The sequence below is a fragment of the Papio anubis genome, chromosome 9 (genome assembly GCF_008728515.1).
Source record: "Papio anubis isolate 15944 chromosome 9, Panubis1.0, whole genome shotgun sequence".
Taxonomy (NCBI): Eukaryota; Metazoa; Chordata; class Mammalia; order Primates; family Cercopithecidae; genus Papio; species Papio anubis.
In genome coordinates, this window is record NC_044984.1 from 114,010,659 (window position 1) to 114,024,836 (window position 14,178).

Consider the following 14,178-nt stretch of genomic DNA (forward strand, 5'->3'; position numbering starts at 1 on the left):
CTTCAGGAAACAGCTTCAGCATTTGAGTGGGCAAATGAGAAACTATTTTTCTCATATAACACTGTAGGCCTAGAGCCACGGTCTACATGCTTTAGACATCATTAGCAGTATTTAAATTGCCAAGGAAGACATGGGACTAAAACTAGAACAGACCAAGGTTTCTCAACCTTGGCACTATTGAGGCTTTGGGCCTGCTTTACAGTGGGGGGCTGTCCTTTGCATTGTAGGATGTTGAGCAGCATCTCTGACCTCCACCCATTGGATACCAGTAGTACCTCCCAGTTGTGACAACCAAAAATGTCTCCAGGCATTGTCAAATGTCTTCTGGGAGGAGGGAAGCAAAATCTCCCCATGGCTTAGAACCAGTGGAACAAGCCAGTGAAACCATTGTATTCTGAGAATGGAAGCTGAGCTGGCCCCCACGAATGTTTTCTACGGCAAATCACATTCAAGAGGTCCAATTCTGAAGACAGTCCTGTTAAGCAAAATTCTCTCTTTTGGTCTAACCCTCCAAATCCTAAAGTTACATGGTTATGGAATTTGCTATGCAATCAGCCTCTTTCATCTGGTGACAATTAAGTAGTAAGTGCAGAAAACATGACACCTAATTTTGTGCTTATGAAACAGGAGTGGCCAGCACGAAGGGTTAGGCCTCATTTTGCGGTGTGGCTGCGGAATTGGTTGTTTCTTTCAGGCTATTCTTTCGGGTTCAAACACTTTTCCTTGGCACTTCCTTTTGAAATCAAACTATGTTGACTTAGCTTTGGAAGTTTTCTGTGGCCTCCCACAATTCTCAGGACAATCGCTGAAATAGTTGGTTGATATTTAACAGACATTTTCCTAATGCTACAAGGAAAGAAAGGTTCCACATTTCACTGCTTCAGCTTCTGAATTATTTTCATTCTTATAATTATGACCTTGTGGTGGATTTTCATGCCCAACAGTAACACCAAAAAGAACAGAACTGCGTCTGTGGGTCCCATCACAAGCAACGAATGACAGATACGACTCTGTGAGCCCAATTTTGACTGTGGTCAGACGACTTCATTAGAAAATAAAAATTCAAAGACTACAACCCACAGGAGCCATGAAAACAAAAACATCACCATTTGCCAAAACCCCTGTCTGTCTGGATGGAGCAAGTTTATACTAACAAACTAAAGAATGAGAAAAAATTTATCTTGCAGACTGTAAAAGTTCATCTAGTTAAAAATGGGAGTATTTTCATTTTGAATTACCTTTGATTTGAATTCTTCCCTACAAAGAAATCTACATTACTAAATTGTAGTTGGCCTTATCATAATAGATGAAAGAAATCTTGAGCTGACCTGTTCCTGGTTAGCTGATTATGGAAGTGGGTAATCCGTTCTTGAGTCATCCTTTCCAAATGGCCTTTGTGACAGCTTAAAGAGCTTTCCAGCTCTGCAGTCCTGTAATATGACCTTAATAGCCAATTCATGGTTCACTGGAAGTACTGACCGAATTTCCACAATGTCACACTCTTGGTAGAGAATGCCGCCAATTGCTTAACTCCAGGATAGCAGTGTGCCCTAACCACCACGTGGCTTCCTCTATCCCACTCCAGAGGAAAACCCTCCCCACAACGTAAAGAAGGTCCCATCCATGACAATACACCTACACTGACACGCTGGTGATAGTTTTTCTTTCATAGTCTCAAAAAAAGAAGAGGTCATTGCACTAAAGCACACATTTTTAGATCATTGCTTTATTTCACTAATTGTTCAACAACAAAGTTCATTCCTCTCAAGGTGGATCTTGAATCATTCCTTGTGTTCTCTTCCTCGTTCTGAATAAAAAAGGTAATGAAGAAAAAGCCTGTACTTTTGGAGACCTAGAATCTTGATTGATGCTAATAAGCTTTTGACAGCAATTTCGTGTTACGATATTTCCTGCTGGCATCTTGGTGGTCTCACGGGGCTCCCCACCCTCCAGTGAAGATGGCTGTCCACAACTACCACCACTGAAACCAAAAGAAAGTGTTGAAAATGCACCTTTTACAATAAAAAAGTAGAAACCAATTCAATTTCCTCTTTTTTTTTTTTTTACGAATATAAAGTTTCTTGTAAATATGTACAGTCTTTTGAGCTAGTTCTATATAGCAGGAAGCAGTTCACAGATGAGACACACAATATACATTTTCAGGGCTCAGGAAGCCCGTTTCTCATGGAGATCCTAAATGAAATGCCAAGACTGAAAGACCAATTTTCAGTGACCTTTCCAAATACTGTGGACCAAGAGACAAAAACTTCAGCAAACATTCAATCAAATCTGCCCTGGGGACGGGAGGGGAGGGAGTGCGACCCCACAGACTCCAAGCAACACATGAAACGCGACAGCAGGACATTTGCCAAAGGAGCTACCACATGGAGGTTTGTAGGCGTTTCAAACAAGAAAGCACTTAGGTTAAGACACGAGCAGGAAGGAGCTGGGATGCAGGCCAGGTTGCGATCTGGAAAGGGATCTGAACTGTGGACACATGGTTGAAAACACGGTCGTGTTCACCTGCTGCGGTGGAAACGGGTCTACCTTTGAGCCTACCTAGGAGGTGCCTGGGTTGTTGAGGCGGGCCTAAGAGTCGTGGAGGACCCAAAGCAACAGATGCCTTGTGGGAGATTAAAGGCAGAAATAAGGCCGCGAGTTAGCTTGCCAACTGCAAAGCCTCTAGGTTGGTTCTATACCAGTTGCCAGGAATTTCATACTCAAATAGGAGGGTCCGGAGACCCAGTGGGAGCCGCACTGCACCTAAGGACTTCCCAACCCGGGCGGAGCTGGAAGAGTTGAGCTGCGGCTGCTTTCTCACACTTCCTGGTCTCAGGTCCCCTAGCCCTAGGGAAAGGCTCATTTGGGAAGTCACAGTTTCGTGGGGTAGAACCGCGCTGGATTGGGTGTGAACAGAGTCATCCTCGGCAGGCAGGGAAGTGTGAAGCTCGGAGGGGACACTGAGTGGGAGGTGGTGGTTTGCTGAAATCCTTCTCTGGTCGTAAGGCTTGAGCGTTTTGTTTTTTTTTGTTTGTTCAGTGCTACAGACTGCAGCTTGTGGTGGCCAGTTAGTCGGCAAGTCGTCAGAGGGTCTCGATTCGGCAGGAGCTATGGGATGGTGTTAATACATTGGCAGAGCAACCCAAGGGGGCAGCACATGCAGTAAACCGCCATGCAGAACTCCCGACGGGCCTCTTCCCCATCCCACAGTGGGGAACACCACACCGTCACAGACAGGAGGTGGGTGCCCCCGCCCCTCCCCGACCCCGAGACCCAGGAGTGCTGGGCTCCGAGCAAGTCTATTGCATGCTTTCCTGGCCAAAGCTATATGGCAAGCGGGGAACAGCAGGCTGGGGAGATGACGCTGGGGGGCGGGGAAGGAAAGCGTCTCGAGGTCCCTTGGCCCCAAGTCACTGCCTCCGAGCTGAGGCCCAATGACCTCAAGTCACTGCCTCCGAGCTGAGGCCCGATGACCTCCGTACATTCTCAGCTGGTGGGAGGGGAAGTCGTCAAGGCCATAAAAGGCAATGAAAACAGTAAACATTTGGCTATGATGTCACCCTGGGGAAAGCAGGGCCATCTATGAGAATGAACAGGAACAAGGATGAACCTACGTGGCTGCAGGAGGTTGGCCAACTGACCGGGACTCTTCTATACTACGCCTCGGTAGCAAAGACCTGATGATGTGATCTAGCTAAAAATGACTACAACAGGAAATACGTTGCTATTCAAATCTATTAAGAATTCTGTTGTCTTAAAAAAAAAAAAAAAAAGAAAGAAACAAAGGAAAAAAAAAAAAACCAACCAATCCTAGGATATTAAAGTAGCTAATTAGGATTCTAACCACGTCGTAGTCAGCATCCCGGTTGGTTTCCTTTGATGAACTAACTGGTACAGGCTAGAGCTAGGTACAAAAGTTTGTGAATGCTTTGAAAGAGTAACAAAGTGCAAAGAGATGGCTGCAGGGAGGTGCCCAGGGCAGGCACCGGGCCTGACAGCTCCGAAGAGCCTCAGCCACCTGCCCCTCCTGGAGACAGGGGTGTCCGTGCTGAGGTGGGTCTGGGCCCCACTGAGCCAGAGGGTGGCTGAGAACGTGGGCGCTTGGGTCCCCATCAGCAGAGTTCCATGGTGTGTTTGGTGTTTCCTGCAGATCGAGATGAGGAGTTGGCTTTTCTGGCTGAGATTTATACTGAAGACTGGTCCCAGACCTAGGAGTGAAATAAGGAGGAGGAGTGTTAGCCATCCGAGGCCAGAAGTTGCTGTGCTCACCTTGCACAATGCAAATGGGACTCTGCAGCCCCTGGGCTATCCCCTTCAGCAGTTAGCAGTGAGTACTCAGCAGGGCAGCACCCGCTCCAGAGCCTGGGAAAGCCAGGGAGTGAAACTCACTGGAAAATCCGAAAGCCGTGTGTGTACCTGTGTTGCTGTAAGCATGTTAACGCACACACACGCACATACACAGTTTCATCGGTCAATTGGGAGGGATAAGAAGCCACATGGATGGTGTTTCCTTCTTTCTTTACCAGCAGGTGAACTGCACGTGGCATCAGAAGGAGAATGCCACCCAGAAAATCAGCCCCAAATGGCAGAAAGGTGGCTCCTTGGCCTGCTTAGCCTGCTGAGGAGGCACCAAGCACTTGAGCCATCCCCTGCCTGGGGGAGCCCCTGGTCTTCAACACCTATCCCTCTCCTCGATCGCGAACCTAAAAATTACACAGATCATTCATGCCCATGATTTAAACATTTATAAAAGTTCAAAGTTCTTCTGGAAGGCAACCACTGTGAACACTTTTCTGTGTAGCCTTCCAGAAAAACAATTTATATATACACATGAGTGGGCCGAGCGTGGTGACTCATGCCTGTAATCCCAGCATTTTGGGAGGCCAAGGTGCGAGGACTGCTTGAGCTTAGGAGTTCAAGACCAGCCTGGGCACATAGCGACATTCTGTCTCTAAAAAAAATAAAAAGGGGGGTGGGGGTGGGAATTAGACAGATGGTGGCTTAAGCCTGTAGTCCCAGCTATTCAGGAGGCTGAGGCTGGAGGATCACTTGAGCCCAGGAGTTCAACGCCGTGCTGAGCTATGATCACACCACTGCACTCCAGCCTGGGCAACACAGTAAGACCGTGTCTCTAAAACAACCAAAAACAAAAACAAACAAAAAGTGGGGGGAAAAGCCAGACATGGTAGCTACAGCCCATATTCCCAACTACTCAGGAGGCTGAAGTGAGAGGATCGCTTGAGCCCAGGAGTTCGAGGCTGCCGTGAGCTATAATCACGCCACTGCACTCCAGCCTGGGTAACAGAGCAAGACACTCTCTCAAAAAAAAAAAAAAAAAAAGCATATGTGTGTATGTGTATGAATCTGTATGTATAGCAAAGCATGGAACATTTCATATAGGATGCTATCATTCGGGTTTTAAAAAGGAGAGCACACATATTTGCTTGTATGCACAGACTATCTCTAGAAACTGCTACCACTTGTCTCTGGAGAAAGGAAAACAGATTTTTTGGTAGCTATTATATTTTGAGTTATACACATACATATTTTCCTTTTTAATCACACACACGTTATCCATTTGCTTAGGAAGCTATTTCTTTTTTCTTTTTTTTTTTTTTTTTTTTTTTTTGAGACAGAGTCTTGCTCTGTCGCCCAGGCTGGAGTGCAGTGGCACGATCTCGGCTCCCTGCAAGCTCCGCCTCCCGGGTTCACACCATTCTCCTGCCTCAGCCTCCCGAGTAGCTGGGACTACAGGCGCCTGTCACCACGCTTGGCTAATTTTTTCTATTTTTTTTTAGTAGAGACGGGGTTTCACCATGTTAGGATGGTCTGGATCTCCTGACCTCGTGATTCGCCCGCCTCAGCCTCCCAAAGTGCTGGGATTGCAGGCGTGAGCCACCTCACCCGGCCAGGAAGCTATTTCTTAGAGTACATTTTCTTCCTAAACTCTTGTGTCTCACAAAGTCTGAATTACAGTCATGGAGTTCCTTTTTTAAACAACAGTGGCCCCGTGGGGGTCCCAGTTCCCCAAGTCACTCTTGGCCTCTGCAACAGACACACAGGCCTCGGGACGTTGCCTCACCTTGTTCACCTGGGACAGCGGGGTCCTCACGGCTCCCGCAGGCAGCCGGCCCCTGCTGCTGTCTTCAAACAGCCTCCCAGGGGACCGCTCTCTCCGCGTGCTGAGCATCCGGCCCGGGGACTTCTCCCGCTCCAGGGGGCGGCCAGGAGACTTGTCCCTGCGCAGCTCGGTCCGCCCCTCGCGGTAGCGGTGGGGTGTGCTTGGCTCTCGGGGGTGGCTGGGGCCTTCGGGCGGCGCCGGGCTGGAGGCCACGCGCTTGGTGATGTGCTCGTTGTACGTGGGCGGGCCTCGCTTGTTGGGGCTGCTGGCGACAAAAGAGGAACGTAGGGAGCTGCGAGGCCACAATCCCAGAGGGGCATTTTCCTTCTTCCCTGCGGAACCCCCGGCTTGACCCGGCCTCACCACTGATTATCAACAGATTAGACCTGGAGTTCTTTGGACTTTGCCTGCGTTTGATTTTTGGCAGCAAAGACAGGGAAGACAGCAAAGATGGCAACAAAAGACAACCCACCTTCCTCAGTGCAGGCTTTCATTTACTGAGCACATACTGTGTGCCAGGCCTGTGCTAAGCTCTTCACCTGCCATCTCTCATCATCTCATTAAACCATCACAGCAGCTCTTGAGCTAGGAACAAGCATGACCCTCACTGTACAAGCAAGAAAATGGGGACAGACAGGAGTTAGGTGACTCACCTGAGCTAATGAGTGGTAAAGCTGGGATTCCAATAAAGACCAGTTGGATAGGTCGGGTGCAGTGACACACACCTGTAATCCCAGCACTTTGGGAGGCCGAGGCAGGTGGATCACGAGGTCAGGAGTTCGAGACCAGCCTGGCCAACATGGTGAAACCCCATCTCTACTAAAAATACAAAAATTAGCCAGGCGTGGTGGCATGCACCTGTAGTCCCAGCTACTCAGGAGGCTGAGGCAGGAGAATTACTTGAACCCAGGAGGCGGAGGTTGCAGTGAGTCAAGATCGAGCCACTGCATTCCAGCCTGGGTGACAAAGCGAGACTCCGTCTCAAAAACAAAAAAAAGACCAGTTTGATGTCATAAGCCCCATACTATATCCTACTGACCTAGTATTTCCCAGAGCCTAGAAGGCACACAAGGAAGTCTTCATCTAGGAGGTCAGCCTGCTAAGACCCAGAAGTCAGGGGCCCACAAAGGCCCTCAGTACAAGGGAGCAGTTTGGGGAAACCCTGTACTCATCACTGTTAACTGCCATGTCTGTCCCACTCCTGGGTCTGGTGTTTGGTCACCTCTCGCCCCAGGTGGCTTTCCAAGAGTCTCTCTGACACCTGATGTGAATGCAGATGCTCAGAAGGTTGGTGGTTCTCAGTCATGGCAATAAGATGACCGAGAGGTGTAGGGATCAGGCCTGATAGAGTCAGGAAACTAAGCAGGGCAGACAAAAACAGTAGAGCAGGCTCAGAAAACATCCCAGGCCTCAAACGTTGATAATTAGTAACCAAACAGTTGAAAACACTGGGGCCTTTTTGTACCACCCAACCCAACCCTCCACCCATTCCTGGCCTGGATATTTCAAATGAAGATTTCAGCAGACCCGGGGCCCAAACTCCCTCTCTGAAGATGTAGTAAGACCCAGAAACACAGAGAGAACTGAAATGTAGCCTTCTGAGTCAATTCTTTCCCACCCTCGATCAGCTCAAAAAGTACTAGAGTCCCTGTTATCTCAGCATAATTCATGCTTGGAAAAGGCCCTACTTAAAATGGGGGAAAAAATTATAGTGAATATTACTTGAAAACATATTTTGTTTGATTGAGGCTTTATCTTGGAATATAAACTTATTTTATGCTAGATATTTTTTAGTATTTAAATTACAATGCAGCTGATTCCAAAAATGAATCCAGTATGAATCACAGAATGATTTGTTTTGTGCTAATTCTCTCAACAAAATTGTTGCTAACATGCTCTGACATCAACGTTGAACACGTTGGACTTTTGCAGTAAGATCCTAAAGAAGGCTCTTCGAAAATATTCGAAAAAGCCAGGCACAGTGATGGATGCCTGTAGTCCTAGCTATTAGGAAGGCTAAGGAAGGAAAATCACTTGAGCCCAGGAGTTCGAGACCAGCCCAGGCAATATGGCAAGACCCCACTGCTAAAAAACTAAAACTAAAAATTAGAAAAAGAGAAGTGTAGAGCATCATTGGTTTTCCCAAAGGACTATCTTAGTCCTTGATATTTAAATCCTTCTCATTGGAAGAGGCTATCATTTTATCAACTTGTTCATTTCTTTTTTCAATTACTGGTCTAACTATATCAGAACCTCCTCTGTCAACGTCCATAATTGAGAAGCGACAGCAAAGACAGCATTTACTGTGGAAGGAGAGACTCTAGAACAGGCTTGAGGGCCAAATCCGGAAGATGCTTGTTTTTATAAATAAAGTTTTATTGGAATGAAGCCATGCCCATCTGGTTATGCATTGTCTTACAGCTGCTTCCGCATGACCACAACAGGGCTGAGCAGCTGAGACAGAGACCATATGGCTCACAAAGCCGAAAATATTTACCATCTAGACCTGTGCAGAAAAAGTTTGCCAGTTCCTCCTCTACAATGTAACAGAGAGGTTGGTGTGCAGAGATAATTTCATAAGGGCTCAGTTCATAGTGAATAGTTTCATGCCATGCTCTTGCTTTCTCATGTGACTGTAATGTTTGGAGATTCAGACAGCAAATGCTCAGAAGACCAGAACCCCTGTCTGTGCAGCAGTAAGATTTAAGATAATGCAGATTTCAACATCTTGAAATCAAGGTTTATATTCATCTCTAGCCATATGGCTTTGAAATCTGGAAGACAAATAAAAAAATAAATTCCGAGTAGGAGAACTACATTAAGCCTACTTGTAATGGAAAAGAAATGATAAGATGTGTCCACAGGGAACCATCGTAAAACAAATGAGAGGGTGCTCACTGCCCAGGGGAAGAAGGATTGCTCAAGGGAAGGCCATTCAGGACGTCAGCTGAGATTAACAGGAGGGAGGAACACACCCGTCATTTCAAGCCAAGTGGGCAGTCTTCCATCTCCTTATCCATTAATGACCCATAATCTACCACATCAATTTTATGGTCTTTTTGGCAAGGAGTTACATTTCCTGCTCTGCTAAACAGACCAGGGCAACGAAGCCTGCAGTGAATCAGACCCAGAAAGCCAACCTTCAACTGCCCAAAGAAGTCAGCGACCAAAAGATCATTCTATAAGCCAAGAGATAACCAACTACTGATTTTCCAGACATAACACAGGAAAGCAAACACTTTTCTGCCCGTCATTCACAGGAACTGGAACTGTTTTGATCACATAGTAAGCAATTCCTTTGAGAGACTATATAGTCTCAAAAGCAAGGTGCCTGGGTACCTATCTAGTGAGGCAACAGAGGAAAAAAATCTAATTACAATATTTCAATATGTTTCTGGCATGACTTGGGAACTACTTAAAGAAGATCTAGACATTTTCAGGGGAGGACTGTGGCACACTAAGCAGTCACTCTTGAAGCAGGGCCAAGCCAAGAGTTAGGAGCATTTAATTATTGGCACTTCTGGTTTTTCAGCAAGTTCCTCAGGTTAAAACCACACTAACTAAACATTTCAGAATAATTAGCTCCTATACATCAAAAGAGAGACCATTCATTAGGACAGTCTTGCCTAAGATCTCGGTATTTTGTAATATTAGTTGTGGTTCTTCCACCAAATTATGGGCCCCTGGAATATAAGAACAATGCTTTCTACATCTCTGTATCCCCAGCCATAGACATTATGTCAGGCATATGGTATGGGGTCCACATAACTATTTATAAGGTAGACACACAGGGCTGGTAAATCAGTCCAGAAGATTATCTTAGGCCATTTATTCCCTGGGTTAAATAATCTCAGACCTTCTTTGCAGGCCAAGGTTTCAAACTTCCTACACCTCAAGCTGGATCTAGCTCCCAGCACTGTGTCAAGACGAGGCCAGCCCCACTTCCACATGCAGTTGGTGGGGCTGTAAATGGGAGAAGCCTTCAGGGCAGAAAACTCCACACTGTCCATCAGATTTACAAATGCACCTCAGCCATCACCCATTCATTCCTTCTCTTGGAATTTATCCTACAGATAGACTCCTCAGCATGTAAAATGGCGTAAGGAGAAAGTCATTTATTGCAGCAACAGACTGGAGACAAACAGCCATTGATGAAGAAGCAGTTAAACGAATTAAGGTACAGCTCTGATAAGGAAGGTTGTGCAGGCATCTGGGGAGAAATGAATGAAGAACTACCTCTCACAATGATATGGAGCAATTACCAAGACACATCAAGGTACAGGAGAGTATGCAGAATATGCTGCCACTTGTGTTAAAAAGGAGGGGTGGTCGCGTGCAGTGGCTCACGCCTGTAATCCCAGCACTTTGGAAGGCCAGGGCGGGCAAAGTGCTCGAGCCCAGGAGTTCAAGACCAGCCTGGGCAACGTGGTAAAACCTTGTCTCTACAAAAAATACAAAAATTAGCCAGGTGTGGCGGGCGCCTGTAGTCCCAGCTACTCCGCGGGAGGCTGAAGTCAGGGGCTCTCTTGAGCCCAGGAGGCGGAGGTTGCAGTGAGCCGAGATCACGCCACTGTACTCCAGCCTGGGCACAGAGTGAGACCGTAACAAAAAAAAAAACACAAGGAGGGGAAGGGCACTTCCAGAATGCCAGAGTAAGGACCTCTGACAACCTGCTTCTCCATAAAAGCAACAAGATCACTGGCAATTGTCAAAATCAACTTTTCAGAGCTCTGGAAATTAACCCTAGCCCTTTAAGAGGCCACTCTCGAGGCAGGGTCAAACCAAAAGAGTCAGGAGCACATAGGTATTTGGCACCTCTGCTTTTCCAGCAAGTTCCTGGGATCAAAACCACGCTGAACAAGCATGTTGCAAAAAAGGCCTGCAACAATTCAAAGAGTATTTATGCAAGAAAAAGGAATCTCAGCAAGAACCGAATGTTTTGTGACATTTCAACTTGCCCTATACCCACTCCCCTCTCCCCAGATCTGTGGAAGAGTTGAAACCATGTCCCTAGAACCACAGTAGCTGTGAAAACCAGCAGTCTAGTAGCCACTGGAGGGAGCAGATCAGGACTGAAGCTCCCCAAAAAGCCCCATCCCCAGAAACCTGTCGCTATCTGACCTGCCTAGCTACGCTCCCTGGAAAAGGCCCATTATCAGGGCAGTGGATCTGACTCTGTACATTTGGTTGTACAGCCATCCCTTGGTGGCCTGGGGGACTGGTTCCAGGACTTCCTGTGGATACCAAAATCTGTGGATGCTCACATCTCTTATATTCAATGGTGTAGGGCCAGACGCAGTGCTTCAGGCCTATAAACCTAGCACTTTGGGAGGCCCAGGTGGGCAGATCACTTGAGCCTAGGAGTTTGAGACCAGCCTGGGCAACATGGTAAAACCCCATCTCTACAAAAAATACAAAAATTAGCCGAGTGTGGTGGTGCATGCCTGTAATCCCAGCTACTCAGTAGGCTGAGGTAGGAGGATCATCTGAGCCCAGGGAGGTCGAGGCTGCAGTGAGCTGTGATCGTACCACTGCAGTCCAGCCTAGACGACAGAGACCCTGTCCCAAAAAAAAAGTAGGGGGGGGTGTATTTGCATATAACCTACACACATCCTGTTGTACACTTTAAATCATCTCTAGATTACTTATAACACCTAATACAATGTAAATGCTCTGTAAATAGCTGTTATACTGTATTGTTTAGGGAATAATGACAATTTGTAAAAGCCTGAACATGTGCAGTACAAACAAAATTATTTTTTCAAATATTTTCAATCCATGGTGTGTTGAATCTACAGAGGCATAACCTATAGACAGAGAGGGCTGGCTGTATCAGCATAAAGGATTCCTAAATGGAAACACAAAAACTTCACAAAATTGGTTCCTTCCCAGTTGGGGACCTGGAGAGAGGGGGTGAGGAGAGTTAGGAGGCAAGAGAGATCCAGAAGAGAGGCTCTGTACTGTATACCTTTTTTATCCTTTGAATTCTGTGCCCTGTGATTAGATTATCAATTCAAAAACAAGTAAAATTTAAAAAATAAAATTTAAAAAGAATGCCTTTTAAGAAGAGGCCTTTTCTGCAACATGCTTGTTCAGCATGGTTTTGATCCCAGGAACTTGCAGGAAAAGCAAAGGTGTCAAATAATCATGTGCTCCTGACTCTTTTGGTTTGACCCTGCCTGAGAGTGGCCGCTCAAAGGGTTAATTTCCAGAGCTCTGAAAAGTTGATTTTTATAACTGCCAGTGGTCCCGTTGCTTTTATGGAGAAACACATTGTCAGAGGTCCTTACTCTGGCATTCTGGAAGTGCCCTTTCCCTCCTTTTTTGGTTTTGAGATAGGGTCTCACTCTGCCCAGGCTGGAGTATAGTGGCGTGATCTCGGCTCACTTTAACCTTCGCCTCCTGGGCTCAAGCAATCCCCGCCACCTCAGCCTCCAGAGTAGCTGGGATTACAAGCACACACCATACCTGGCTAATTTTTGTATTTTTAGTAGAGATGGGGTTTTACCACGTTGCCCAGGCTGGTCTTGAACTCCTGGGATCAAGTGATCTGCCCGCCCTGGCCTCCCAAAGTGCTGGGATTACAGGCGTGAGTCACTGCACCACCTCCCCTCCTTTTTAATACAAGTGGCAGCATATTCTGTATACTCTCCTGTACCTTGATGTGTCCTGGCGATTGCTCCATGTCAGTGTGAGTTCTTCATTCATTTTTCCCCAGATGCCTGCACAACATTCCTTCCCAGGGCTGTACTTTAATTTATTTAACTGCTTCTTTATCAATGGCTATTTGAGTCCAGTCCTGTCCAGGAGGTCTCGCATTCCAGGGAAGGCACCAGGCTGTCCGGAGTCCCTGACCTGCTCTCACGACCTCACACCTCTGGACCTCCAGGCATGGCTTGCCTTCCTTCCTGCCTGAGCATCCGTCACTGGTCCCCCTGCCCCCACCTCATATCTGATGGGAAATCCTCCCTCACCTCCACGCCCAGGCTTTAAATCACCCCACCAGAGCCTCATCCTTCCATGCTCTAATCTATGATTGCCAGCATCTCTCCCACTGAGCTGTGAGTGCCATCACGGAGGGGCTGTGTCTGTTTTATTCACCATTCTCCCTCCCCTACAAGCCCAACTAGCACCACAAAATACCTGCTAAAGCAATAAATGCCTAATTTGTGCTCCATTTTTCACCAATCCAATGAAAATACCCGTGAGAGATAGATCAGACCTCTCCCCTCTGACTTTTACAAGGTGGTATTTTTGAATTCTCCTGATGCTCATAAAGGTCTGTGTCATTTCACTGCTGCAGATTGCAAAGAAATGAGTGGTTTGAGCTTAAGGACAAAGTGAAGATTGGGAAACATTCTACTGGTTTAGTATCATTTCCTTCTGCCTTGCAGAAAAGCACGTTGCCCCCAGTACTGAGGAAGAGGAGAAGCTGGTTACCTGCGGGAGGTGGACGGGCCCCGGTGGTGTTCAGTGCCAGACTCCTTCACGAGGTTTCCCTTGCAGCAAATGACCCTTAATTTATCCTGGTATGAGGATGCCAAGTAAATCGCTCCCGAGGAAATGGCAGGGCCCAGGTAGCGTGGGTTCGGGATGTCCAGGTACGCTCGGGCAGGGGTCCTGCAGAGTCCCAGAGTTCCAGTTACCTTCATTGCAGGCTACCTCTATTGCTAGGCAGGTTAGGAAGGAACATGCAGCCAGCCCCAACACCTACCCCAACAGCTGAGGTTTTCCAAGCATGGTAGGATAATGCTTACCCTGCCGAGGAGCGTGCCTGGATCTCAATTACTTCGAGTGAGTTGAAGTGTGTCACAAACAGATAGGGTTCTCTGTAGGCTGTGTGATCACCATGCAGGCACAGTGTGGGCCAAAGAATGGTGAAAAGAGGGAAAATCAAAATCTGGCTGCAATGCATTCTTTGACCCAGCAATCCTTTGTAAAGCAATTCACCCCACAAATACCTATCTATGTGCCAGAATAGTCATGCATGTTCGAGGATATTCACTGCCATGTGGTTTGTTACAGCAGAAGATGTAAAACAACTCAAGTGTACAGTG

General features: G+C 47.0%; 1 protein-coding gene across 10 annotated transcripts in view; it reads right to left on the reverse strand.

Moving 5' to 3' along the window:
* Nucleotides 1–1,706: 1,706 nt before the first annotated feature.
* CIT (citron rho-interacting serine/threonine kinase) overlaps nucleotides 1,707–14,178 on the reverse strand; it is a 195,613-nt gene continuing 183,141 nt past the window's right edge. For 8 of the 10 annotated variants that reach the window (XM_009181812.4, XM_009181811.4, XM_009181810.4 and 5 more), the window contains 4 exons: nucleotides 13,879–13,957; nucleotides 13,562–13,741; nucleotides 6,083–6,386; nucleotides 1,707–4,208 (listed from right to left, as the gene is read on the reverse strand). In XM_009181812.4, coding sequence (XP_009180076.1) covers nucleotides 4,185–4,208; nucleotides 6,083–6,386; nucleotides 13,562–13,741; nucleotides 13,879–13,957 — 587 coding nt within the window. In that variant the 3' untranslated portion in view covers nucleotides 1,707–4,184. The remainder of the gene's footprint in view (nucleotides 4,209–6,082; nucleotides 6,387–13,561; nucleotides 13,742–13,878; nucleotides 13,958–14,178) is intronic. The other 2 variants (XM_021923019.2, XM_009181809.4) reach the window with 1 other exon arrangement.